The 25,045-nt window shown below is 42.0% G+C and overlaps 1 protein-coding gene across 2 annotated transcripts in view; it reads right to left on the reverse strand.

The window, feature by feature from the left end:
• LOC137327141 (folliculin-interacting protein 2-like) overlaps positions 1-25,045 on the reverse strand; it is a 91,722-nt gene that overhangs the window by 21,487 nt on the left and 45,190 nt on the right. Inside the window, exons 3-11 of one of the 2 annotated variants that reach the window (XM_067992637.1) lie at positions 21,279-21,404; positions 20,177-20,277; positions 19,390-19,461; positions 15,988-16,088; positions 15,792-15,881; positions 6,124-6,195; positions 5,541-5,676; positions 4,559-4,760; positions 3,836-3,924 (exon numbers count right to left, since the gene is read on the reverse strand). In XM_067992637.1, the coding sequence (XP_067848738.1) occupies positions 3,836-3,924; positions 4,559-4,760; positions 5,541-5,676; positions 6,124-6,195; positions 15,792-15,881; positions 15,988-16,088; positions 19,390-19,461; positions 20,177-20,277; positions 21,279-21,404 (989 nt within the window). The remainder of the gene's footprint in view (positions 1-3,835; positions 3,925-4,558; positions 4,761-5,540; positions 5,677-6,123; positions 6,196-15,791; positions 15,882-15,987; positions 16,089-19,389; positions 19,462-20,176; positions 20,278-21,278; positions 21,405-25,045) is intronic. The other variant, XM_067992646.1, reaches the window with a different exon arrangement.

Consider the following 25,045-nt stretch of genomic DNA (forward strand, 5'->3'; position numbering starts at 1 on the left):
GCGCTGCCTGAAAGAGTGGTGGAAGCAAATTCAATTGTGGCTTTCAAAAAGGAATTAGATAAATACTTGAAGGGAAAAAAATTGCAGGGCTACAGGGAAAGAGCCCATGGGACAATGGGACTAACTGGATTGCTCTTACCAAGAAGCGGCATGGGCTCGATGGGCCAAATTGTCTCCTTCTGTGTTGTAACCATTCTATGATACTAAGTTAGGTGGACAGTAAATAGTGTAGACGGGAGCAGAAAGTTGCAAAGGGACAATGATAGATTAAATGAGTGGGCAAAACTATGGCAGATGGAGTTCAATGTGGAGAAGTGTATGGTAATCCACTTTGGACCTAAGAAAGATAGATCAGCGTATTTTTTAAATGGTGAGAAGCTAGGAACTGTGGATGAGCAGAGATATTTTGGGGTCCAAGTACAGAAATCACTAAAAGTGAGTGGACAGGTACAAAAAATAATTTAAAAGGCCAATGGAATATAGGCCTTCATCACAAGAGGGCTGGAAGTTATGTACAGAGTTCTGGTTTGACCCCATTTAGAGTACAATACTGGGCACCGCACCTCAGGAAGGATATATTGGCCGTGGAGGGGATGCAGCACAGATTCACCAGAATTATACTGGGGCTAAAATGGTTAAATTATGACAACAGATTGCATAGACTAGGCTTATATTCCCTTGAATATAGAAGATTAAGGGGTGATCTAATCGAGGTGTTTAAAATTATCAAAGGATTTGACTGGGGGGAGAGAGAGAGAGAGAGAGAGAGAGAGGAAGGAGAGAGAGAAACTATTTCTTCTGGTGGGAGAGTCCAGAACAGGGGGACATAGCCTTAAAATTAGAGCTAGGCCGTTCAGGGGTGATGTCAGAAAGCACTTCCTCACACAAAGCGTAGTGGAAATCTGGAAAACTCTTCCCCGCGCCCCCTCCCCCCACCACCCCCGAAAAAAACAATTGAACATTTCAAAACTGAGATTGATAGATTTTTGTTAGGTAAGCGAATTAAGGGTTACGGAACCAAGGCGGGTAGATGGAATTAAGGTACAGATCAGCCATGATCTAATTGAATGGCGGAACAGGCTTGAGGGGCTAAATGGCCTCCTCCTGTTCCTATGCACAAATATATGGCCCCTTCATATTGAAATGGTCTCATTCCTTCACTTGTGTGCTTATAACAACCTTGCTATTTCCCATGGTGATCACTTGTTTTTGCATACTCCATCTCAGCCATGCTAATTTTTCTGCTTCCCTTGTACATTTTACATTTCTAATTTTTCTTCTGCATTATCTGGCTATATTTATTGTATGACTAATACATTTTTGTTCTAATCTCAAGATATTTCCACAGAAAATCAGCCTTTGTTGCACTTTCCTGTATCCATTATGTATCTAAATATCTCCCACTGCTGGTCCACTTTTCGATATGCTAGTTTTCCAAACAATTCTGTTTCATATGGAGTGTATTGTACCCTCTCTTGCTCAAATACATAATGGATAAGCACAATCGTTCAAACATGTAAGATGTAGAAGTTATGCCAGAGAACTTAAAGGTTGCAATATAACACCTCTGTTTAAAAAGGGACAGAGATAAACCAGGTAACTAAAGAACAGTTAGCTTAACCTTGGTAGTGGGTAAGCTTCTGGAGGCCATAATATGGGATAAAATTAATACTCACCTAAAGTATGGGTTAATTAAGGACAGCCAACACAGATTTGTAAAATGCAAATCACGTCTGACAAATTAAATTGAGCTCTTTGAGGAGTGTATGGATGTTGTGTATATTAATTTTCAAATTATTAAATATTGCATAGGAAATTGTGTAGCATGGTTAGGAAGTTGAAGAACAGAAAACAGTCGTGATTAATGCATGTTTTTCAGACTGAAGGGACGTAAATGATGGTGTTGCTCAGGACAATACAGGACCACTGTTTGTATGATCTGGACTTGGGCGTGGGAGTACAATACCAAAATCTGCAGAGGACACAAATGAGTTTTGTGGTTAACTGTGAAGAGGACTACAAGTGACTCAAGGAGGCCATAGACAGACAAGTTAGCAGATTGGACAGATAGATAATGGGTGAAATTTAATGTGGAGAAATGTGAAGTGGTACATTTTGGGGGGGGGGGGGGGGGGGGGGGGAGAATAAGGAAAGGAAATATACACTAAATGGTAAAAGTTTAAAGGCGGAAGAACAGACAAAGGTTCAGATACACAAACTTTTAAAAGTGATGGGACAAATTCATAAAGCTGTTTAAAAAAAAAAGCAATGGGATCCTAGGTTTCATAAATAGGAGTATAGATTACAAAAACAAAGAGGTAATGTTGCACCTGTACAAATGACTGGTTAGGCTGCAGTCGTGTCAAGTTTTGGATGCCTTATTTACAAAATGTCAAGGTCATAGACAGGTGTAGAAGAGATTCACTATGATACCAGGGAGGAGAAACTAGCAAAACTGAAGCTCTTTACTTTAGAACGAAGAAAATTAAGAAGAGAGCAAATAGAGGTATTCAAAATTATGAGTAGCTTTGATAACATAAATTGGGAAAAACTATTTCCACTGGTCAGTGAGTCAGTAACTAGATGGCATAAATTTCAGATCATTAAAAGCGTGAAAGGTGAGGTTACATAGAATTAAATAGAATTTTACAGCACAGAAACAGGCCAAACTGCCCAACAGGTCTATGCCAGTGTTTATGCTCCACACCAGCCTCTTCTCACCTTACTTCATCTCAATGTATCAACATATCCTTCTATTCCTTTCTCCCTTATCTAGCTTCCCCTTAAATGCATCTATGCTAATCGCCTCAACCACTCCATGTGGTAGCGAGGTCCACATTCTCACCACCCTCTGAGTAAAGAAGTCTCTCCTGAATTCCTTATTGGTTAGGATAATTTTATTTTAAAGAAGCAGATGGCTGTTAGGACATGGAATGCCCCACCAGAAAGAGTGGTTGAAGGAGAATTCATAATAGCTTATAAAATGGAAGTGGATTAATACCTGAAAAAGAAAAATTAAAAAGCCAGCTCTTTGCAAGCCAGTTCAGGTTTGATGGGCTGAATGGGATTCTTCCGTGCTGTAAAATTCGATAATTCTAAATTATGATGCAATATTGAGGCAGGTCACCATAAATGGCCCTATCCAAATAATGACGATGGGTCAAAATCCTGGAACTCCCTACTTAACAGCACTGTGGAAGAACTTTCACCAAACGGACTGCAGCGGTTCAAGAAGGCGGCTCACCACCACCTTCTCAAGGGCAATTAGGGTTGGGCAATAAATGGTGGCATTGCCAGCGACACCCACATCCCATGAACGTATAAAAAAAAAATGAAGGAGAAAGTGTTCAAATATCTTGTGCCCAAGAGTCATAATCCAGTGAATTTTCTTCACCTCTGCAAAATCCTTGCACCTCATTTTTAAAAAATGAAAAAAAATAATTGATCACCAATTTTAGGTCAGCCGTACTCTTTGCCACGTCTCGTCCCATGGTCCAGAGGGAAGTGTTACAAATTTCTTCCATTTAAGTCTGTCTCTAAAAGATGCAGGAAGATGGACCAGATGAGAGATCCACCACTTTGACTTAGGTCAGGGAATGGCTAGACTCCAGTGGATGCCAAGATTAAATAATCTATTTGTAGATTATTCCATAACATTACTACAATATTTGGTGAGTAATTCTCATAATAAGTTAGTCAATGCAGTAAATCACACAGCACGATCACAATCACAATCTAGCCCTAGATTTACAACCTATTCACAGTTAATTGGGGGGCGGGGGGATTAGTGTCCAGTTGCAGGTAAACAAAACTACATAAATCCTTCAAATCTTACCTGAATTCTCCCAGGCCCTCCATTACCCGGCTGATGTAAACCTGTACTCTCTGACTAGATTCTGCAATCTTTCTGCAGGAAATCATTGCCTACCAAAAAAGAAAGGCTTTAAAAGAATACACATTAAGACATCATGCATTACTCTTTACGCTCAATGACAGATTTCAGTGCTGATAAATGGAACATTTCTGCCCACTTTTATTACTCAAACAGCTTCAAGTTAAGTGCAAACAAAGTAAAGCTATTTCACTATGCACTAACAAGGCACCTCAACCCAAGCTATGAAGGGTGCCCCTATCGTGGAAATTTTCCTTTACTAGCCATCAGCATAGCTTTGTAGAATATTAATTTAGTGTTAGTTGTGGCAAACCGAGGGGAGTTATGGCAGTTCTATGCCACGGAGTCATGATTCATTCATGTAGTTGAGGCCACCTGAACTCAATTTTGGTAAGACCTTACATGAGGGAGAGGGGTTCATTCAATAAATCCAGAAAGGATTCAATACAAATGAATGCACGCACAATGGGGATTATATGAATGCCACATTTACTTTATGATCCAGTTATACTAAAAATATATTTTTTTAGACCATTAACAGGGGGGAAAAATAAATGAACCTAATATGCAAACTTGGGGAAATCACCAGGCTTGAAAAGACATCCACTAATAAAATTAACTGACTTACATATAGAAAAATTGAGTAAAACAGTAATTGCTTGGTACCTTCTCAATTGCACTCTTCAGCTTGCTCAGGTGAGTCTCAAAGAGAGGGAAATGTGAGAAAAAGAACTCCTGAAAAGTCTTGTTCTCCTCTTCCTTCTCCGGTAAAGAAAAAACAACACTGATGGCAATCTTCTTCCTCCGGACCATCTGAGGGTTGGAAGTATAGCTCTCATCTGCCATACTGAATGTCTCCTCAGCTGACCTTGTAATAAGGATACATTAAACACAAATGAACCAAAATCAGTCATTGTGAAAACATGAATATATGAGCACAATAACTTCTGCACCAGTGGGCAGGGTCTCCCAAATTGTAGTCAAAAAAGGTTCAGAACTGAGAAGTTCAGAAAGTATTTCATATAACTTGCTGTTCCCTATAAGCAGTGCAATCACAACAGAATCATACGAACATTCGAATTAAGAGCAGGAGTAGGCCATTCAGCCCCTCGAGCCTGCTCTGCCATTTGATAAGATCATGGCTGATCTGATTGTGACCTCAACCCTACTTTCCCATCTACCTACCATAACCTTTGACTCCCTTGTTAATCAGGAATCTATCTAACTCAGCCTTAAAATCAGGTAGAAATAAGCTCAACCAACTTCCCACAAACTCTTAAAATATCAATTTCATTAGTGTTATGGGTTACATTATTTCATGAACCATGCAAATTGGGAAAATATTTCCCAATCTCTATTAATAACAATACCACTTTGAAGAGCACCTCCCACTGGTAGAGTATGACATTTTTCCAATTCCCACACAAGCCATCCTTAAATGCCATCCCTCTCTGAATGAGTGCGCTAATTTGTAGGCAGTTTTACACTCCAGGCCTTAATCAAGATATGCTAACCAGGAATTACTTGAATAGGTTTTATTTAAACTTTAATCTGCCGCAGAATTAATAGTTTCTTCCTTCTGACATTTTGCTTTTACCTGGACGACCAATAATATCCTGCAAAGTTACATTACAAACTTTACACTTACCACCTGGGAAAAATGCCATTTTCAAGACTGGTGGTTTGACTGCGCAGCCAGCGCCGCTGGAAGCTACTGGCACAGCTACTGGAAAAGGAGGAATTTGGAGAAGGGAATGGTGTAATTAACAGACTGCTCAGGGATGCTGCAAGGTGAAACAAAAAAAAATAGGTTAGGATGCTTCATATAGATAATTGAAACACACAAATTACACAGAGTAGCACAACAAAACCACAAGTCTTTTTCCTACAGCACAGTGTAGCTTCTGAAATAGAAAATAATTCCATCAAATTGGGGATTGAAGACAAGGAGCTTCCCCACCTCAAAATCTGTAAAGTTCTGTAAATGCTCAAGGTGTAAGCAACATATCTTTCAACTACTTCTACTAGTTCACTAGCTTCAGCACATCACAAGCTTTTATTGAATGAAAAAAAACTAGTGGAAAGCTCTGAGTCCAATCGAGCAGTTTTTTAAAAAAAATCAATGGGCTACTAATATTGTGGTTTTAAATAGATTTTTTGAACTTAGATACATATATCTAGAAAGCTAGAAAGTAAATGAAATACATTAGTAGCATTTTAAATATATTTACCAGATCGTGCTATGCCACTGTCTCCATCTTCATTTTGACCTCGGCTTGGCATATCTACAGGTGTACTATGAGCTGTAAGCAGAAAGTTTCGTTAGGTCCTTTATAGCATTTTTGTAATTAACAAACTGTAATTCTGGTCACAATTCACTTCGCTGCAGGCAGCTAAATTGCAATTAATCCACATGGAGAACAGAATTGCTAGCAATAATAGGATATACTTTTACATCAAACATGGGTGCAGTATCAGTATTACAGAAAAACAAAGCCAGAGACAGCAACACCGTCAGATGTCTGGTACAGTGGTTTCATTTTTGAAACTCATCTACAACACATAGATGTGTCAAACATTCAGCTCAGTTAACTCCTTTACAACTTAGACATCTAACCAGAACGCAATCACAAGATATTTCAATATTGCACAAGCCATACCACAGGTACCATAGCCATTATACTGTGCTATTCCCCTATCACCTGCAGTGAAACAATCTCAATCATTATTCTTCAAGCCATTTTGTTCCTTTTGAAAGCCATAGTTGCCCATTTGTGGATTTTATCATCACAGAAAACTGTTTTTTTTTTGTAAAAAGCAAAGCTGTCCCCAGAGAATGGAGCAAAACAAATGGCTACAATTCCTTTTACTAAGTCCCTGCTAGAGGTCCATGCATATGACTATCACTGGATAGCACAACTGGAATTAGTTATGGTTGCTGTGAAAGAGCCAAACACTCCCTGGCCAAACTCACATTTGAAAAATGGCATTTGGGGAGGTACTAGAGACGGTCATGGACTGATATTCTATTGCAAGTCCCTGCCTTCGAGAGAGAAGCAATGGTGAAAGATATCAAACAGCAGAGGAAAGCATTTTCTCTTTGCCAATTCGTTGTGGTACGACGTCTCAAGCCTTGAGGCAGATCAATGGAGTTTATATTCACGGTAGTTTAACCTACACATGACCTCACATATGCAGAGGGTACGGTAGCATAGTGGTTATGTTACTGGGCTCGTAATCCAGAGGCCTGGACTAAAATCGAGTCATGAGTTCAAATCCCGCCACGGCAGCTGGCGAATTTAAATTCAATTAATTAAATTAAATTAATTAAATAAAAATCTGGAATTAAAATACTAGTATCAGTAATGATGGCCATGAAACTACCGGATTGTCGTAAAAACCCATCTGGTTCACTAATGTCCTTTAGGGAAGGAAGCCTGCCGCCCTTACCCGGTCTGGCCTATATGTGACTCCAGACCCACAGCAATGTGGTTGATTCTTAATTGCCTTCTGAAATGGCCTAGCAAGCCACTCAGTTGTAAAATCTCGCTACGAAAAGTCATAATAAGAATAAAACCGGACGGACCACCCGGCATCGGACCACGAGGCACCGGACACGACAACGGCAAAACACCAAGCCCAGTCGACCCTGCAAGGTCCTCCTTACTAACATCTGGGGACTTGTGCCAAAATTGGGAGAGCTGTCCCACAGACTAGTCAAGCAACAGCCTGACATAGCCATACTCACAGAATCATATCTTTCAGCCAACGTCCCAGACTCTTCCATCACCATCCCTGGGTATGGCCTGTCCCACCGGCAGGACAGACCCACCAGAGGTGGCGGTACAGTGATATACAGTCAGGAGGGAGTGGCCCTGGGAGTCCTCAACATTGACTCTGGACCCCATGAAATCTCATGGCATCAGATCAAACATCGGCAAGGAAACCTCCTGCTGATTACCACCTACCGTCATCCCTCAGCTGATGAATCAGTCCTCCTCCATGTTGAGCACCACTTGGAGGAAGCACTGAGGGGAGCAAGGGCACAAAATGTACTCTGGGTGGGGGACTTCAATGTCCATCACCAAGAGTGGCTCGGTAGCACCACTACTGACCGAGCTGGCCGAGTCCTGAAGGACATAGCTGCTAGACTGGGCCTGCGGCAGGTGGTGAGCGAACCAACACGAGGGAAAAACTTACTTGACCTCGTCCTCACTAATCTACCTGTCGCAAATGCATCTGTCCATGACAGTATTGGTAGGAGTGACCACCGCACAGTCCTCGTGGAGATGAAATCCCGTCTTCGCACTGAGGACACCATCCAACGTGTTGTGTGGCACTACCACCGTGCTAAATGGGATAGATTCAGAACAGATCTAGCAGCTCAAAACTGGGCATCCATGAGGCGCTGTGGGCCATCAGCAGCAGCAGAATTGTATTCCAGCACAATCTGTAACCTCATGGCCCGGCATATTCCTCACTCTACCATTACCAACAAGCCAGGGGATCAACCCTGGTTCAATGAGGAGTGTAGAAGAGCATGCCAGGAGCAGCACCAGGCGTACCTAAAAATGAGGTGCCAACCTGGTGAAGCTACAACTCAGGACTACATGCATGCTAAACAGCGGAAGCAACATGCTATAGACAGAGCTAAGCGATTCCACAACCAACGGATCAGATCAAAGCTCTGCAGTCCTGCCACATCCAGTCGTGAATGGTGGTGGACAATTAAACAACTAACGGGAGGAGGAGGCTCTGCAAACATCCCCATTCTCAATGATGGCGGAGTCCAGCACGTGAGTGCAAAAGACAAGGCTGAAGCGTTTGCAACCATCTTCAGCCAGAAGTGCCGAGTGGATAATCCATCTCAGCCTCCTCCCGATATCCCCACCATCACGGAAGCCAGTCTCCGGCCAATTCGATTCACTCCACGTGATATCAAGAAACGGCTGAGTGCACTGGATACAGCAAAGGCAATGGGCCCCGACAACATCCCAGCTGTAGTGCTGAAGACTTGTGCTCCAGAACTAGCTGCGCCTCTAGCCAAGCTGTTCCAGTACAGCTACAACACTGGCATCCACCCGACAATGTGGAAAATTGCCCAGGTATGTCCTGTCCACAAAAAGCAGGACAAATCCAATCCGGCCAATTACCGCCCCATCAGTCTACTCTCAATCATCAGCAAAGTGATGGAAGGTGTCGTCGACAGTGCTATCAAGCAGCACTTACTCACCAATGACCTGCTCACCGATGCTCAGTTTGGGTTCCGCCAGGACCACTCGGCTCCAGACCTCATTACAGCCTTGGTCCAAACATGGACAAAAGAGCTGAATTCCAGAGGTGAGGTGAGAGTGACTGCCCTTGACATCAAGGCAGCATTTGACAGAGTGTGGCACCAAGGAGCCCTAGTAAAATTGAAGTCAATGGGAATCAGGGGGAAAACTCTCCAGTGGCTGGAGTCATACCTGGCACAAAGGAAGATGGTAGTGGTTGTTGGAGGCCAGTCATCTCAGCCCCAGGGCATTGCTGCAGGAGTTCCTCAGGGCAGTGTCCTAGGCCCAACCATCTTCAGCTGCTTCATCAATGACCTTCCCTCCATCATAAGGTCAGAAACGGGGATGTTCACTGATGACTGCACAGTGTTCAGTTCCATTCGCAACCCCTCAGATAATGAAGCAGTCCGAGCCTGCATGCAGCAAGACCTGGACAACATCCAGGCTTGGGCTGATAAGTGGCAAGTAACATTCGCGCCAGATCAGTGCCAGGCAATGACCATCTCCAACAAGAGAGAGTCTAACCACCTCCCCATGACATTCAACGGCATTACCATCGCCGAATCCCCCACCATCAACATCCTGGGGGTCACCATTGACCAGAAACTTAACTGGACCAGCCATATAAATACTGTGGCTACGAGAGCAGGTCAGAGGCTGGGTATTCTGCGGCGAGTGACTCACCTCCTGACTCCCCAAAGCATTTCCACTAACTACAAGGCACAAGTCAGGAGTGTGATGGAATACTCTCCACTTGCCTGGATGAGTGCAGCTCCAACAACACTCAAGAAGCTCGACACCATCCAAGATAAAGCAGCCCGCTTGATTGGCACCCCATCCACCACCCTAAACATTCACTCCCTTCACCACTGGCGCACTGTGGCTGCAGTGTGCACCATCCACAGGATGCACTGCAGCAACTCGCCAAGGCTTCTTCGACAGCACCTCCCAAACCCGCGACCTCTACCACCTAGAAGGACAAGGGCAGCAGGCGCATGGGAACAACACCACCTGCACGTTCCCCTCCAAGTCACACACCATCCCGACTTGGAAATATATCGCCGTTCCTTCATTGTCGCTGGGTCAAAATCCTGGAACTCCCTTCCTAACAGCATTGTGGGAGAACCGTCACCACACGGACTGCAGCGGTTCAAGAAGGTGGCTCACCACCACCTTCTCGAGGGCAATTAGGGATGGGCAATAAATGCCGGCCTTGCCAGCGACGCCCACATCCCGTGAACGAATTAAAAAAAAACTATGATTACTTGATCGAAAAATCTAAATACGAAAGGCAATTTTCATAATTATCATCAAATTTGTGCCATGGTATTGCTCATTGCAGTGCCAACCAGTGCCAAAGAGTGCAGGGAGGTGGATTTGAGGCCCTAAACTGAAATTTCTATTTGCAGGCATGTGGCAGGCTAGAAATGGCAATGGTGGTGGTCCAGGTGCACACCACCTGCCATGGTTGAGCCTGCAAAAAGATTAGGGAATGAGATCAGTTCCATATTTCTAACACTGAGTTTTACATTGAGTTTCCACTTCCCAGTTCGGAGGTAGAACTAGAATCATGACTAACAGCTACAGAATCTGAAGTCTTGGTTGCATCAGTGTAATGAAACACCATGTACAACTAAACTTCAAAAGATAAAATGTCTTCATGGAAGCTATCACTTTACAAAATAACAACTTGCTTTAAATATTGCCTTTAATGTAGTAAAACATCCCAAGGTGCTCCATAGGAGCAGCAAACAAAATTTGATACAAAGCCACATAAGGAGATATTAGGACAGGCTTGGTCAAATAGAGAGGTTTTAAGCGGTGTCTTAAAGGAGGAGAGAGGAGAGGTTTAGGGAGGGAATTCCAGAGCTGAGGGCCTAGGCAATGCCAATGGTGGAGCAATTAAAATTGGGGATGCACAAGAGGCAAGAATTGGCAGAGCGCAGAGATCTTGGAGGATTGTAGGGCTGGAGGAGATAACAGATAGGGAGGAGCGAGGCCATGAAGGGATTTCAAAACAAGGATGAGAATTTTAAAAATCGAGGCATTCCCAGACCGGGAGCCAATGTAGTTCAGCGAGCACAGGAGTGATGAGTGAATGAGACTTGGTGCGAGTTGGGATATGGGCAGCAGAGTTTTGGATGAGCTCAAGTTTATGGAGGGTAGAAGACAGGAGGCTGGCCCAGGACAGCATTGGAAGAGTCAATTCTGGAAGTAACAAAGGCACGGATTACATTTTCAGCAGCAGGTGAGCTGAGGCAGGGGTGGAGACGGGTGATGTTACGGAGGTAGAAGTAGGTGGTCTTGGTGATAGAGTGGATGTGTGATCGGAAGCTCATCTCAGGGTCAAATAGGAAGCCATGGTTGCACTCAGTCTGGTTCAGCCTCGGACAGTGGCCAGGGAGAGGAATGGAATCGGTGGCTAGGGAACTGAGTTTTGTGGCGGAGACTGAAGACAATGGCTTCGGTCTTCCCAATATTTAATTGGAGAAAATTTTTGCTCATCCAGTACTGGATGTCAGGCAAGCAGCTTGACAAAATCAGAGGCAACGGAGGGGTCGAGAGAGGTGGTGGTGAGGTACGGCTGGGTGTCGTCAGTGTACACATGGAACCAGACTTTGTGTTTTCAGATGATGTCGCCGAGAAGCAGCATGTCGATGAGAAATAGGAGGGGGCCAAGGATGGATCCTTGGACTCTGGAGGTAATGGTGCAGGAGCGGGAAGAGAAGCCATTGATTCTCTGGCTACTACTGGATAGATAGGAATGGAACCAGGCGAGGACAGTCCCACCCAGCTGGACAACGGAGGAGAGACATTGGAGGAGGATGGTGTGGTCAACCGTGTCAAAAGCTGCTGATCGGTTGAGAAGGATGAGGAGGGATAGTTTACCATGGTCACAGTCACATAGGATGTCATTTGTGACTTTGATAAGGGCCCTTTCAGTACTGTGGCAGGGGTGGAAACCTGATTGGAGGGATTCAAACATTGAGTTGCGGGAAAGATGGACATGGATTTGGAAGGCGACACTACGACTTTGGAGAGGATAAGGAGATTGGAGATGGGACAGTAGTTTGCAAGGACAAAGGGGTCAAGGGTGGTTTTTTTGAGGAGGGGGGGTGATAACAGCAGATTAAGGGGAGGGGGATAGTACCTGAGGCGAGGGAACAGTTAACAATATCAGCTAACATGGGGGCCAGGAAGGGAAGTTGAGTGGTCAGCAGTTTGGTGGGAATAGGGTCAACGGAGCAGGAGGTGGGTCTCATGGTCAAGATGATATTGGAGATGGCATGAGGGGAGATAGGAGAGAAACTAGGGCGAGATGGGAATTCAGGGCTAGGGCAGGGGGGACCCTTAGGGGAAGTTTGGCTTGGTGGGCTAGGGGAAGGGAGGGAAGCGGCAGAGGTAGCTAAACGGATGGTCTCAATCTTATTGACAAAGAAGTCCATGAGCTCCTCGCACTTGTTGGAGGTGAGGGTGGAGGGGGCAGGGGAGGGGGTTTAAGAAGATAGTTTGTCGTGAAGAGAAGCCGGGGGTTTTCTTTGCATTCCAGGATGATCCTGGAATAGTGAGCAGTTTTGGCAGAGGAGAGCAGGACCGGATAGTGCTTATGTGCTTTAAAATACAACTATGAAAATTCTTCTTGTACAGAACAATTGATGGGCAGATAAATCTGACTGTGTTTGGTCTTCACAATTGTGTTCGGATTTATTTTTCAGGAAATCATACACATTTTAAAGCAAATAATTAAATAATTGCATTACAAGCTCTACAGCAAATGCAACTCTTTTTTTTAAAAACTGGCAGTACAGGTTAGTTGTATTTTTTAATCCATATCTCATTTGCTTTAATACCATGCATTGCTGGCTGCCCTTGTAAAGACAGAAGAATTCCTTAGGGCTAGGTTACGTCTTGACTTTTTCCTCTGCTATAAAGATCCTGCTTCTTTGCAGGTTTTGTTCTTAAAATGGTTGGCTTCTTCGCTGTCAATTCCTGTCTTACCACAGCTCTCCCCTTCATTGCACAAAAAGGAATCATGCTTCACTAAATGACCTCATTTATTTATAATACCAATCTGCAAGCAACTCAATTGTTCAAACCTATGACCTAAATCTTCACAACAGGTCTCATGTGTCCAAATATACCACATCCACTACATTCCCTTTTTCACCACACTTGAGATTGGCATTATAAATGAGACAATTTAGTTATCTCAAAACTGTTGCAGTCTCTCCAGACAGGGGTACAAACTGGAATCTTGCTTTCAGTGTCTATGCCAACAAAGCATGCGCTGCTTCTAAGTGAAATTAGCCGACATTTATTCTGCACTGCACATTTGGGGCTAATAACAAAAGTGCAGTCTACTGTTGTGGCCAGCACCAAAAGTCTAGCATGGGACTGCTGGAATGCCAGTGCTGGGGCGACCGATTATTTTTGTTGGTACAAAGCTTGCATTTTGCTTAGTTTTAAAAAAAAAAATCAACTCTTTCTCTCCGCCCCCCACTCCCCCAGCCCCCACCATTTGCTTCACAAGTTTCTGAATGAAGTTCCTCAGGGAAGCTTTATCGGCCTTCTATCTTCAGCTACTTTATCAGTGACCTTCCTTCCATCATGAGGTCAGTAGTGGAGCTGTTTGCTGACGATTCCAGTGTTCAGCTCCATTCACAAGTCCACTAATAACAAAGCAGTCCATGCTAGCCTACAGCAGCACTTGGATAACACCCAGGCTTGGTCTGATGTGGCAGCTAAAATTTGCATTATATAAGTGCCAGGCAATGACCATCTCTGACATTCAAAGCCCAGTCATCGCTCCTTGGCCTTTAATATGTCCATCGCCAAATTCCCCACCATTAACATCCTGGGGGCTACCACTGATCAGATGGTGAATTGGACCAGCCAGATCAACACTGTGGCTTCAACACCAGGACAGAAATTAGGTACATTGACAAGTGGCTTGTCTCTTGACCTCCCAAAGCCTTTCCTCATCAGGAGTGTGATGCAATAATCACCACTCACCTGGATGAGTGCAGCCACAACAGCTCTCATGAAATGGTGTTACCATTCAGAACAAAGCAGTTTGTGTGCTTGGTACTCCTGCCACGGGACTCAAGATCCACCCCCTCCACCTCCAGCACTGTGGCTGCAGTATGCATGATCTACAGAATGCACTGCAGCAACTCATCAAGGTTACTTCAATACTCAAACATTCAGTGAACCACCCTGACTGAACAAATAACTAGAATCACCATTTGAGCACTTCCCTCCCCTGTGACCTCTACCACTGAGAAGGACAGGAGCAGCAATGTCATGGAGGGGAAGTTGGAGGTGATAATTTCCCCAAGTCACACCATCCTGAACCGAAGAGATATTGCCATTTCTTCATCGTCACTGGGTCAATATCCTGGAATTCCCAATCTAACAACATTGTGATGATTCTTCTCCAACAAGGACTGCAGCGGTTCAATGAGAAGGCTCACCACCACCTTCTCAGGGCAATAAATGCAGCACAAAAGGAACAAAAAAAATTGCTTATCTAATTCCCTTTTAAATGCTGTGATTGACTGCTGCAAAAGTCAAGGATATCAGGGATGAAAGGATATAAGTAAAACTACTTCAAAAACTAGTGCTGTATTCACTAGCATACAGGAGGTTAAGGGAAATGCAATAAGTGTGTTTGAAGTTTTGAAAAGGTTTGAGGGATAAATAATGAAGTGACCATTTCCACTTGGGTAACAACTTAAGGATTAGCTCCAAAAAACTGAAAAGGGAAGAAATGTTTCGAGGAAATACTTTCACACAGTTATTGGAATATGAAATGCTGGTAGCAATTGGAACAATCAGAGCATTTAAGAAAGAACTGAATAAACAGTTGAAGAGGAAATATATTAAAGGATATTAAAGTAATGGACAGTTTCAATATGATGCTCACCCTGGCATAGCCATAAGCCAAATGGCCTCCTTCTATACATGAATAATACATGAAATCTGTATTATTCAACAATCCACTCTCACTCTAAGTGAACAAATTTATTAAGCTAGCAAAAGAAAATGCACTCAACATGCAGAATCATACAATTTTTAAAAAATGGTGTCAAGTGTTTTACAAATTCAGTGCCATTTTAAGCAGAGCTCAGATCTAAGCAGTGCAGTTGGTGAATCTGAATTATTTTCCTCCCCTAACCCATAAACATACACAGGATATGTAACTTATACATTGGTTAGCCACACAAGCAATCATTACACATTTGGAGATTATGCAAAACTGTGAAGCAGAGCACTGTCATTTGGCGGTAAAAACTGAAAATCATATCCTAGTATTAATCAATCCACCAACTAAAACTACTGTTGAATGCACAGCCTAGAAATACAAGGGCAGAATTCATTAACAACTGAAATGGATTACCCATTTTGTCAATCATTTAGAACATTCTCACAAATGCATCGTATTCTTGGCAATTTCTAATGTGCATGAAAAATGGGAGCTTGCTCACATCTGGGAACCGAATTTATTAAACCATAGCAAGAATTTTAAAACTTTCTGCCTTTGTATTTTGCTTTTGCACCTTAACAAAATGGGACAACAGCGTGCTTTTGTGTGGTCCACATGGTGCTCAGCATTCCACACAAACCTGCAAAGAAAGAAGCGCTCCGGATGAGTTGGAGCGGGCCTGGGTCAGTGGGACACAGTAGCAGTTTGCTACCACAAACCAGTAAACGACCTAATGGTAAAAATGGGGGTACAAAAAATACCAGTGACTACAATAAAAACCACACACACACACAAATTGCAATAGAAGCAATTAAAATGCTTTTATCCACCCTTACCCAGGTTGTTGCCAGCACAATAGTTACTGCTACCATTCTGACTAGAACAGGGCTTTCCAGTGGTGTTCTCTTGGTTGATGTATTCAAAACTATCTTGCAACCTGCAAAACATAAATCCTTATTTGAACTAAAGAAATAGGAGCAAGAGTAGGACATAAGGCACCTTGCGCCTGCTCTGGCATTCAATCAGATCATGTAGAAAAGCATATTTCTGAAATGGTTTAGATAAAGATAAAAAAAGATAAAAAGATAAGTCTAGATAAAAGATTTAAAAAAGTAATTCTCCTAATGGCTCAGTTGGTGATGGCTGTGTACAGAGTTAGAAATGCCTTCCTTAAAATTTAAGATGATGGAAATATCTTAGAGAGTCTCTGTTATCAGCTGCTGACCAGACTAAGAACACCAAAACAACTTTTCGCCATAAGTGGAAAGGCAGTGTTCTAATTGTAAGGAATCAATAGTGATGGACAGGTAAGTTGCCCTAGAGTTTCACTGCCACCTTAGGTTATATGAAAGGCAGTTTTGCTTAAATTTTTGGGGACTTTAAAAAAAAGTATTTAAAAAAAAATAAAATCTCAATTCAGTTCACAAAGAAGTTTATTAGTTATAACAAGTTAACTTAGTCACAAAAGCTTTCAAAATATAAAAAAACACATTAACAGTTAAAAAGAAAGAGAAGCTGACTGATAAACCAGGGACAAATGACAAATGTGAAGGATCATAGACATAATCTTGATACCATAATCAACACATCAGAGAGATGCAACTAACACACTGTAAAGAGATAGAAACAGTTTGCTGCAGAACAGGATTCACCTTGAACCAACTGTGTGACCTGAAGCAAAGGTGGCAAGTCTTTCTACTTTTACAACAGACTTAAATAGAAATCATAAAATATAGTGCTGTTATGCTGCCAAATAAGCTTAATGTAGTTCAGCATCAAATTATGAATTGAATGAGGGACCTGCTGTCAAATTGATTCCAGCTAAGGCTGTACTATTGTATTGCTGAAATGAGTTACGTCATTTTATCAGACATAGTTACGTAATAACAAACTATTGTAACAGCCGCTCACAATGAAGCAATCTGAGCGCAAATTGTAAGTAACTAATTGGGAAATGTCTGTAAACGAGGAATTTTAATTTCCCAGGCATTCAGTTGTCCAATGGTGATCCATCTAGCATTGAGGGCAGGATGGCTGAAAGATTTGTAGATATTATGAACAATTGTTTCCTTACTCAACATGTTAGTGAGGAAACTAGGTGTAATTGAGTACTGGTCCTAGATTTTAATAATGACCTTGAAGCATTATCAGACCCCCATGTTGGGGAACACCTCGGCAACAGTGATCAAGGCTACTGAAAATGTTATGTAGGCCAGATTTTACGAGGGCTAAATTTGCAAAGATAGCAGATGATTTGAGCAAGATTGATTGGGCAGTCCTAATAGGCAGGAATAATAGCAACACTGGACAAATGGAATGCTTTTAAAGCCATCTTTATGCAAATGGAAGCCATGTATGACCCTAGAGTTGAAAGAAGGGCACATGGTAAAACAAACCAAATTGGTTATGCCCAAAAGACAAATTAGACTGGAGCAGAAATATTTATAGGCTTAAGGAAAATAATTCTCAGAACTGGGTTAGGTATCAAAGTCAGCTTAAGGCGACAAAAGCTGTTTTCAAAGCAGCCACAAAGGACACTGAGAAGGTCTGTAAGTAGGTGCCAGTGACAGCAAGGGCTTTTTCAGTTAAGAGTTAGAGGGCCATTAAGGACTATATGTGGCCACTGAGGGATTCTTCAGGGCATATTCAAGTGGACTCCCAGGATACATAGAATTACATAGACACGGCAGAGGTTTAAAATTACTAATTTGCATCAGCCTTTGCTACTAAAGATAATGCTGGAATACCAGTAAGCCATAGGATTGATACTATAATTGAAAGTGTCAAAGTATTTGCAGATTTAGTCTTGACTAGAATTATTGATCGCAAAATCAAATCGAACGGCTGGCCTGGATGGCATTTAGCCGAAGATGCTCAAAGAAATAGGGGCTGTGGTCTGCTAGCCACTTGCTCATATATTCAATAACTCACTGGGGTTTAGAATTGTTCCCATCGACTGGAGAGAGGCCCATGTGGTGTCCATATTTAAAAAGGGCAATAAATCAGAATGATCAGCCTATTAGTTTAGCTTGGTCATAGGCAAGTTAGCAAAAGGGATGAGAGATGCTCGGTATGACCACCTTGACAGAGAAGGGGTTATTAGGGAATCTCAAAATGGCTTCTGGAAAAGAAGGTTCTGTCTCACCATCCCAGTTGAATCTTTTGATGAAGTTACTAAGTTGGTGGATGTTGGAAGCCCATTTGATATTGTGTATCTTGATTTTCAAAAAGCATTTGACAAGGTGTGACAAAAAGACTACTATATAAGGCTGAGGCCTGTAGAATTTAAGGGCAGATATTTGGTTGGATAAGGAATTGGTTGCATTCTCGTAGAAGGTAGTAATTAATTGTAGTGGTTCTGCATGGAGACTGATCACTAATGGACTCCCACAGGAATTGATGTTAGGGTCGTAGTTCTTCATTTTTCTCAATGATCCAGATGAAGACATTGGGGGAACTGTATGTTCGTGGATGACACGAAGATACAAGTGGGTGTAAGGACCTTAAATGAGAAAAATAGACTGCAATCTTATCTGGAAGTGGCAGGGGAATGAGCCCTTGTCTGTCATGTCTTTTAACGTAGATAAATGTAGCATAATGCATTTAGGCAGGGGCAACGGCAAGCGTATGCACACCATGCTAAACCTTTATTAAAAACATTCAAAGAGATTCACAAAGCTTAGATGTTTGAATATTAAAACTGTCAATCACCATATGTACTGGGCTGATGTATCTGAAGGGAGGTTTGCAATACTCATTCATACATTTTAAAATCAGAGACACTTCAGTAAAACAAATGGCTCTCTCTGCCTTCCGGATGTTTCTGCCTCTCTGTGTTTTTTTTTCTCTGTTTTTTTTCCCTGTTTGTTTTTTTGTTGAATGTGTATTCGGAGGTTCTGCAGGTAACACCTCTCTGTCTGAACACGGTGATTGCCTTGGCAACGGGCAGTTGCAGGGGCAGTCTGTAAACACCATGTATTATTGTTCAATATGTATAAATGCGTAGGCTTCAAGGAGATCTTGAAACATTTGCCTGAGGAAGGAGAAAATCTCCGAAAGCTTGTGAATTTAAAATAAAATTGCTGGACTATAACTTGGTGTTGTAAAATTGTTTACAATTGTCAACCCCAGTCCATCACCGGCATCTCCACATCATAAAACAAATTAGGCTTTTCTTTTAAAAAGTAGATAAAAATCATATACTTCATTTAAAGTAGTCACAAGTAGTAGAACCGTACATGTTTGAGCTTCCACCAGCAGTGCCCATCCTGGCAGAGAAAACCTTACTGATCATCAGCTGAGGGGGAGAGCTGAAGGAAAAAAAATGTACAACACTTCAGTCACCGCAATATGCCAATGGCTACGTTAGTGGCCTGCTAGAAATTCACACCAAAAAACAAATCTCACTTTGCAGCTTTGATGTTGACCTTTAAAACTTTACAACTCCATCATTTGTATTTTAACTAAGAATCGCCAACAATCAATATATTAAGTCAAATCATCAGAAATGTTCACACTGATGTGACTGATGAACCTACCATCTCCATTAATTTGCAGTATACTATCAAAATATAGTACTCCATTTCCAGTAAATACTATATAAACGCAAGTATGGTTTTGAAAGGGGGTATTTTGCAGGGCTACAGGGATAGGACGGGGGAGTGGACTAGCTGGATTGCTCTTGCATAGATCTGGTGTGGACTCGATGGACCGACTGGCCTCCTTCCGTGCTGTAACCTATGATTCTATAATTTTCTATGGAATTGAAATTTCCCACAGAAAACAGAGAAAAAAAAAATCTATAACATGACTATCACTCAAGTTAATTTTTTTAAAAACTGTTCGTTGAAATCGCGGTCTCAGAGTACAACATAATGAACTGCAGTGTGAACACAAAAGCGTGAAGCGAAACGGCTACTCTAATATCACAAAAATCCAAATGAATTTAAATTGACTGATGAAGCTGCTCCATTATTGTAAATGCAGTGTAACAGAATTAGAAGGCCTTTCAGGTACGTCCCTTACCGTATGAGATGTATTTTCAACGTAGAGCCTTTGTAACTCATTGCCACAGAGCCGAACATCATTTCTCCTAGCATGTTGACATCAGAAGCAGGCCGAGAATACTGCAAACAAGAGCCCCCATGGACAATACTGTACATCATTCATGCAGGTTAACAAATGCAGCAGAAACCCAGTTTCCAGTAATAATGCTTTTAATGCCTCATTCGTACAGGTGAAGCCTATAACCCAGGAGTGAAGAACCCCTCTTTTGTGTTCAAATGGATTTCTGTTCAGACTTCATTATATTTGCAGCCTGAGCCATGTTAATGTATGTTTCAGAGTAAACCAGATCAAATGTAGAGCTTTTTCTAGGTAGGGTGTTTGGGCAAGGCAGAGTGGGGCTCAAAAAAAAACTGGCTAGTTAAAACAAGTATTTACTGAAATGTAAATTGGGACCATTTTACTTTTGTATATTTAAGATCAAGAGTTGAAAAAAAAATCCCATTCTCCTTTCTCTCACCCTCAAACAGAGGCAGCATTTCAAGCAAATATTTGGACGTTAACATCCACACAGATTCAATAATTTTTAAAATATTTGTTCTAGGGACGTGGGCGATGCTGGCAAGGCTATAATTATTGATCATTCCTAGTTGCACTAAGAGTTGTGGCGGCCTTCTCCTGGAACTGCTGCAGTCCTTGTGGTGATGGTGCTCCCACAATGGTGTTAGGTAGGAATTCCAGGATATTGATCCAGCGACAGTGAAGGAATGGTGGCAATGTGCAGTATGTGGCTTGGAGAAGAAATCCAGTGTAACACACAATAAAGTGAATCTGAGTTATTACAGATCACACCATTTTACAAAAACATTGCTGTAAACTGAGCTTACAGTTAATTTACATGAACATTTAAAACCCAAATTAAAGTCACCTCATTGGCTCCAACGTACAATGATTTGGCACACCATGACAAGAGTTCTTCACTCCAGTAGGCCATGTTCCTCTACTTCAGTAAGCCATACCAAATATTCTCCATCTGACAATCCAATATCAAGTTTTAAATTTCTACTCAATTTTGTGGTCAGTCTACAATGCCAACACCTGCCACACAAGTTCATCAGCTTACCTGATACCTAGGCAATTGCTCCTTTGTGTTAGGAGCACTGGAAGAGGTGGAATTTTGGGTGCAGGTACCACTGCTACCTGTGTGGCAGCATTTCCCATTCAATTTGGACAGATCATCTGAACTTTTCTAGAAAACAAGACAACAGCTTGGTTTCAGGAATTTTCCTTTCATGTATTTTATATTGTTTGCATATAATTATATATAATTATTCAGATATACATTTCAGTATATTTAACATAAACCTTTGGGGAGGCAGAAGAAAGGAATCTTGTTTTTTTTTAAAAAGGCAATGGCATAGATACTAAGCTAATCTACAAAAAACAACTTGAATTTTATGTATGATTTTAATTCTTACAGAACTACAATTGCATTTCAGTGCCAAAATGAAATCAATCACCACAACTATACCTTTCATATCAATGTAAAACATAGAAATGAGCTTCAACATTTCAGATGGGTTTGCAATTTTTTTTAAAAAATGAAATAAAAAATTTCTGTTCCAGGCCACCAGTTTTCAACAAATATTTTGGTTCTCACTTAGAATCATAGACAGTTACAGCACAGAAGGAGGCCATTCGGCCCATCATGTCCGTGACAGCCGAAAAACAGCTATCCAGCTTAATCCCACTTTCCAGTACTTGGTCTGTAGCCCTGTAGGTTACACCACTTCAAGTGCACATCCAAGTACTTTTTAAATGAGTTGAGGGTTTCTGCCTCTACCACCCTTACAGGCAGTGAGTTCCAGACCACCCTCTGGGTGAAAACATTTCTCCTCAGCTCCCCTCTAATCCTTCTACTATTTACTTTAAATCCATGCCCCCTAGTCACTGACCGCTCTGCTAAGGGAAATAGGTCCTCCCTATCCACTCTATCTGGGCACCTCATAATTTTATATACCTCAATTAAATCACCCTTCAGCCTCCTTTGTTCCAAAGAAAACAACCACAGCCTATCCAATCTTTTCTCATAGCTAAAATTCTCCAGCCCTGGCAACATCCTTGTAAATCTCCTCTGTACCCTTTCTAGTGCATTCACATCTTTCCTGTAATGTGGTGACCAGAACTGTACGCAGTACTCAAGCTGTGGCCTAACCAATGTTTTGTACAGTTCTAGTATAACCTCCCTGCTCTTATATTCTATGCCTTGGCTAATAAAAGAAAGTATCCCATATGCCTTTTTAACCACCTTATCTACCTGTCCTGCTACCTTCAGGGATCTGTGGACATGCACTCCAAGGTCCCTCTGTTCCTGTACATCTTTCAGTAACCTCCCATTTATTGTGTATTCCCTTGCCTTGTTTGCCCTCCCCAAATGCATTACCTCACACTTCTCTGCAATGAATTCCATTTGCCGCTTTTCTGCCCACCTGACCAGTCCATTGATATCTTCCTGCAGTCTACAGCGTTCCTCCTCACTATCAACCACACGGCAAATTTTTGTATCATCTGCAAACTTCTTGATCAAGCCCCCCACATTCAAGTCCAAATCATTAATCTATACCACAAAAAGCAAGGAACCTAGTAGTGAGCCTTGCGGGACCCCATTGGAAACAACTTTCCAGTCGCAAAAACACCCGTCAACCATTACCTTTTGCTTCCTGCCACAGCCAATTTTGGATCCAACTAGCCACTTTCCCTTGGATCCCATGGGCTTTTACTTGTTTGACCAGTCTGCCATGTGGGACCTCATCAAAAGCCTTGCTAAAATCCATGTAGACTATATCAAATGCACTACCCTCATCCACCCTTCTTGTTATCGCCTCAAAAAATTCAATCAAGTTCGTCAGACATGACCTTCCCTTAAAAAATCCATGCTGACTGTCCTTGACTAACCCTTAGGCATGCTGTGATCATTCTCCTCCTTCCCCACTCCCTCCTCCCTGCCCCCAACAAAAAATGGTCATAAATGTTTTAGCATTTCAAGAAAAGTAGTAATTAAGTTTTGTTACAGTCTGAATATTCATTAGGTTTGACACCCACAGCATTAAATTGTCCACAAGTCAGCACAAACTGGCATTAAACAGACAGTACAATCACAAGATTGGCTGGTTTGAGAAATGGGAAAATTCACAGTTGCATACTATGGAGTGTGCTTCTGGATTTGAAGATAAGGTCCACTGTTGTGCAGAGTAAAGGCAGCTTTACTTTGCACTTGGCTCAAGCTGTAACTGGATCCAAGATACTTGATGGCCCAAGTACAAATCTGTTCTAGTCTTCATTGTTAACATCCCCTTAAAAAGCATAAAAATTCACAAAAAAACCCTCAGCAATTTTACATTAGAAATTAACAGAAATAGAAAATGAGACGGTGACGTGAAAGAAATTCCTCCTTATAAAGACAGATTGTCTTCCAGTTTATAATGAGGGAGTACTGTCCAAAATGATGTCTTTTCTACACAATGCACATTTCCATTGTTTAAAAAAATACAATGTCCTACACAACACTGTGTAATAAGCTGGCGCTATCTTTTCTGACTGTTTGTAGTACCGACTACAAGACCAGGTATCAAATCCGAACATGTTCCACTCCTGTTTCCTCACACCCTCACCCCTCCCTGAGGCAAGTTTCTGACTGTTATCAGGAAGGAGGGAAATTTAACTGGGATGGGGTCACCTCCTGTCTCAAGACATCCAGTGAGTAGCATTCATTCACAGAAAGGCCAGTAGGATGGGCGACTCAATTAAAAGGAGAGAAGTGAAAATAAAACATGGACTTGCCCCTACAAATGGATGGAGTAATCACTTGTCTTTACACAAATTGGCTGCCTGTCAGTGGTTCTAAATTTGTGAACTTCTAAAAATATAATTAGAATTAATCCCATCAGCAACCTACAACTTAAAGTTAATAGATGAATAGTAACTCAAGAGAATAGAGGATCTGAGATTTACATACAGCAATGCATCAAAATGGAATTCGTAAAAATAATTGCTAAAATCATTAGGTTTCATTGTACCAAAATAGAGGTAAGTAAATATACTAACTACCGAATAGATCAAGTATTTGCTTCAGGATTAAAAGCAGACATCTTTGTTTCCTAAAGATAAGGGCCAAGTTTACCTGCTACATAATATGCTCAACGCCAACACCGAGCAGCATACATGATTTGGCACAAGCTACATTTTTAAGTCCAGCTTAAATCACTGGCAAGTTATAGAATCATAGAATCTTACAGCACAGAAGGCGGCCATTCGGCCCATTGTGCCTGTGCTGGCTCTTTGAAAGAGCTATCCAATTAGTCTCACTCAGCTTGCTCTTTCCCCATAACCCTACAAATTTTTCCTTTTCAAATAAATATCCAATTCCCTTTTGAAAGTTACTATTTCACCACCCTTTCAGAACCTTAACTTACTGCGTAAAAAAAATTCTGGTTTCCCCTCTGGTTCTTTTGCCCATTATCTTAAATTTGACCCCTCTGGCTACCGACCCTCCTGTGAGTGGAAACAGTTTCTCCTTATTTACTCTATCAAAAGCCCTTCATAATGTTGATTACCTCCATTAAATCTACCCTTAAACTTCTCTGCTCTAAGGAGAACAACCCCAGCTTCTCTAGTCTCTCCACATAACTGAAGTTCCTCATACCTGGCAACATTCTGGTAAATCTCCTCTGCACCCTCTCCAAGGCTTTCACATCCTTCCTAAAGTGTGGTGCCCAGAATTGGACACAATGGGCCTGATATTAGGAGAGCGGCGGGTGGGCAGCAGGGGGGGGGGGGCGCGACTGGGCGCGTGGGTAATGCGCCCAGTGAATTCGGGGTGCTCCGCACACG

This window comes from Heptranchias perlo, chromosome 1 (genome assembly GCF_035084215.1).
Source record: "Heptranchias perlo isolate sHepPer1 chromosome 1, sHepPer1.hap1, whole genome shotgun sequence".
Taxonomy (NCBI): Eukaryota; Metazoa; Chordata; class Chondrichthyes; order Hexanchiformes; family Hexanchidae; genus Heptranchias; species Heptranchias perlo.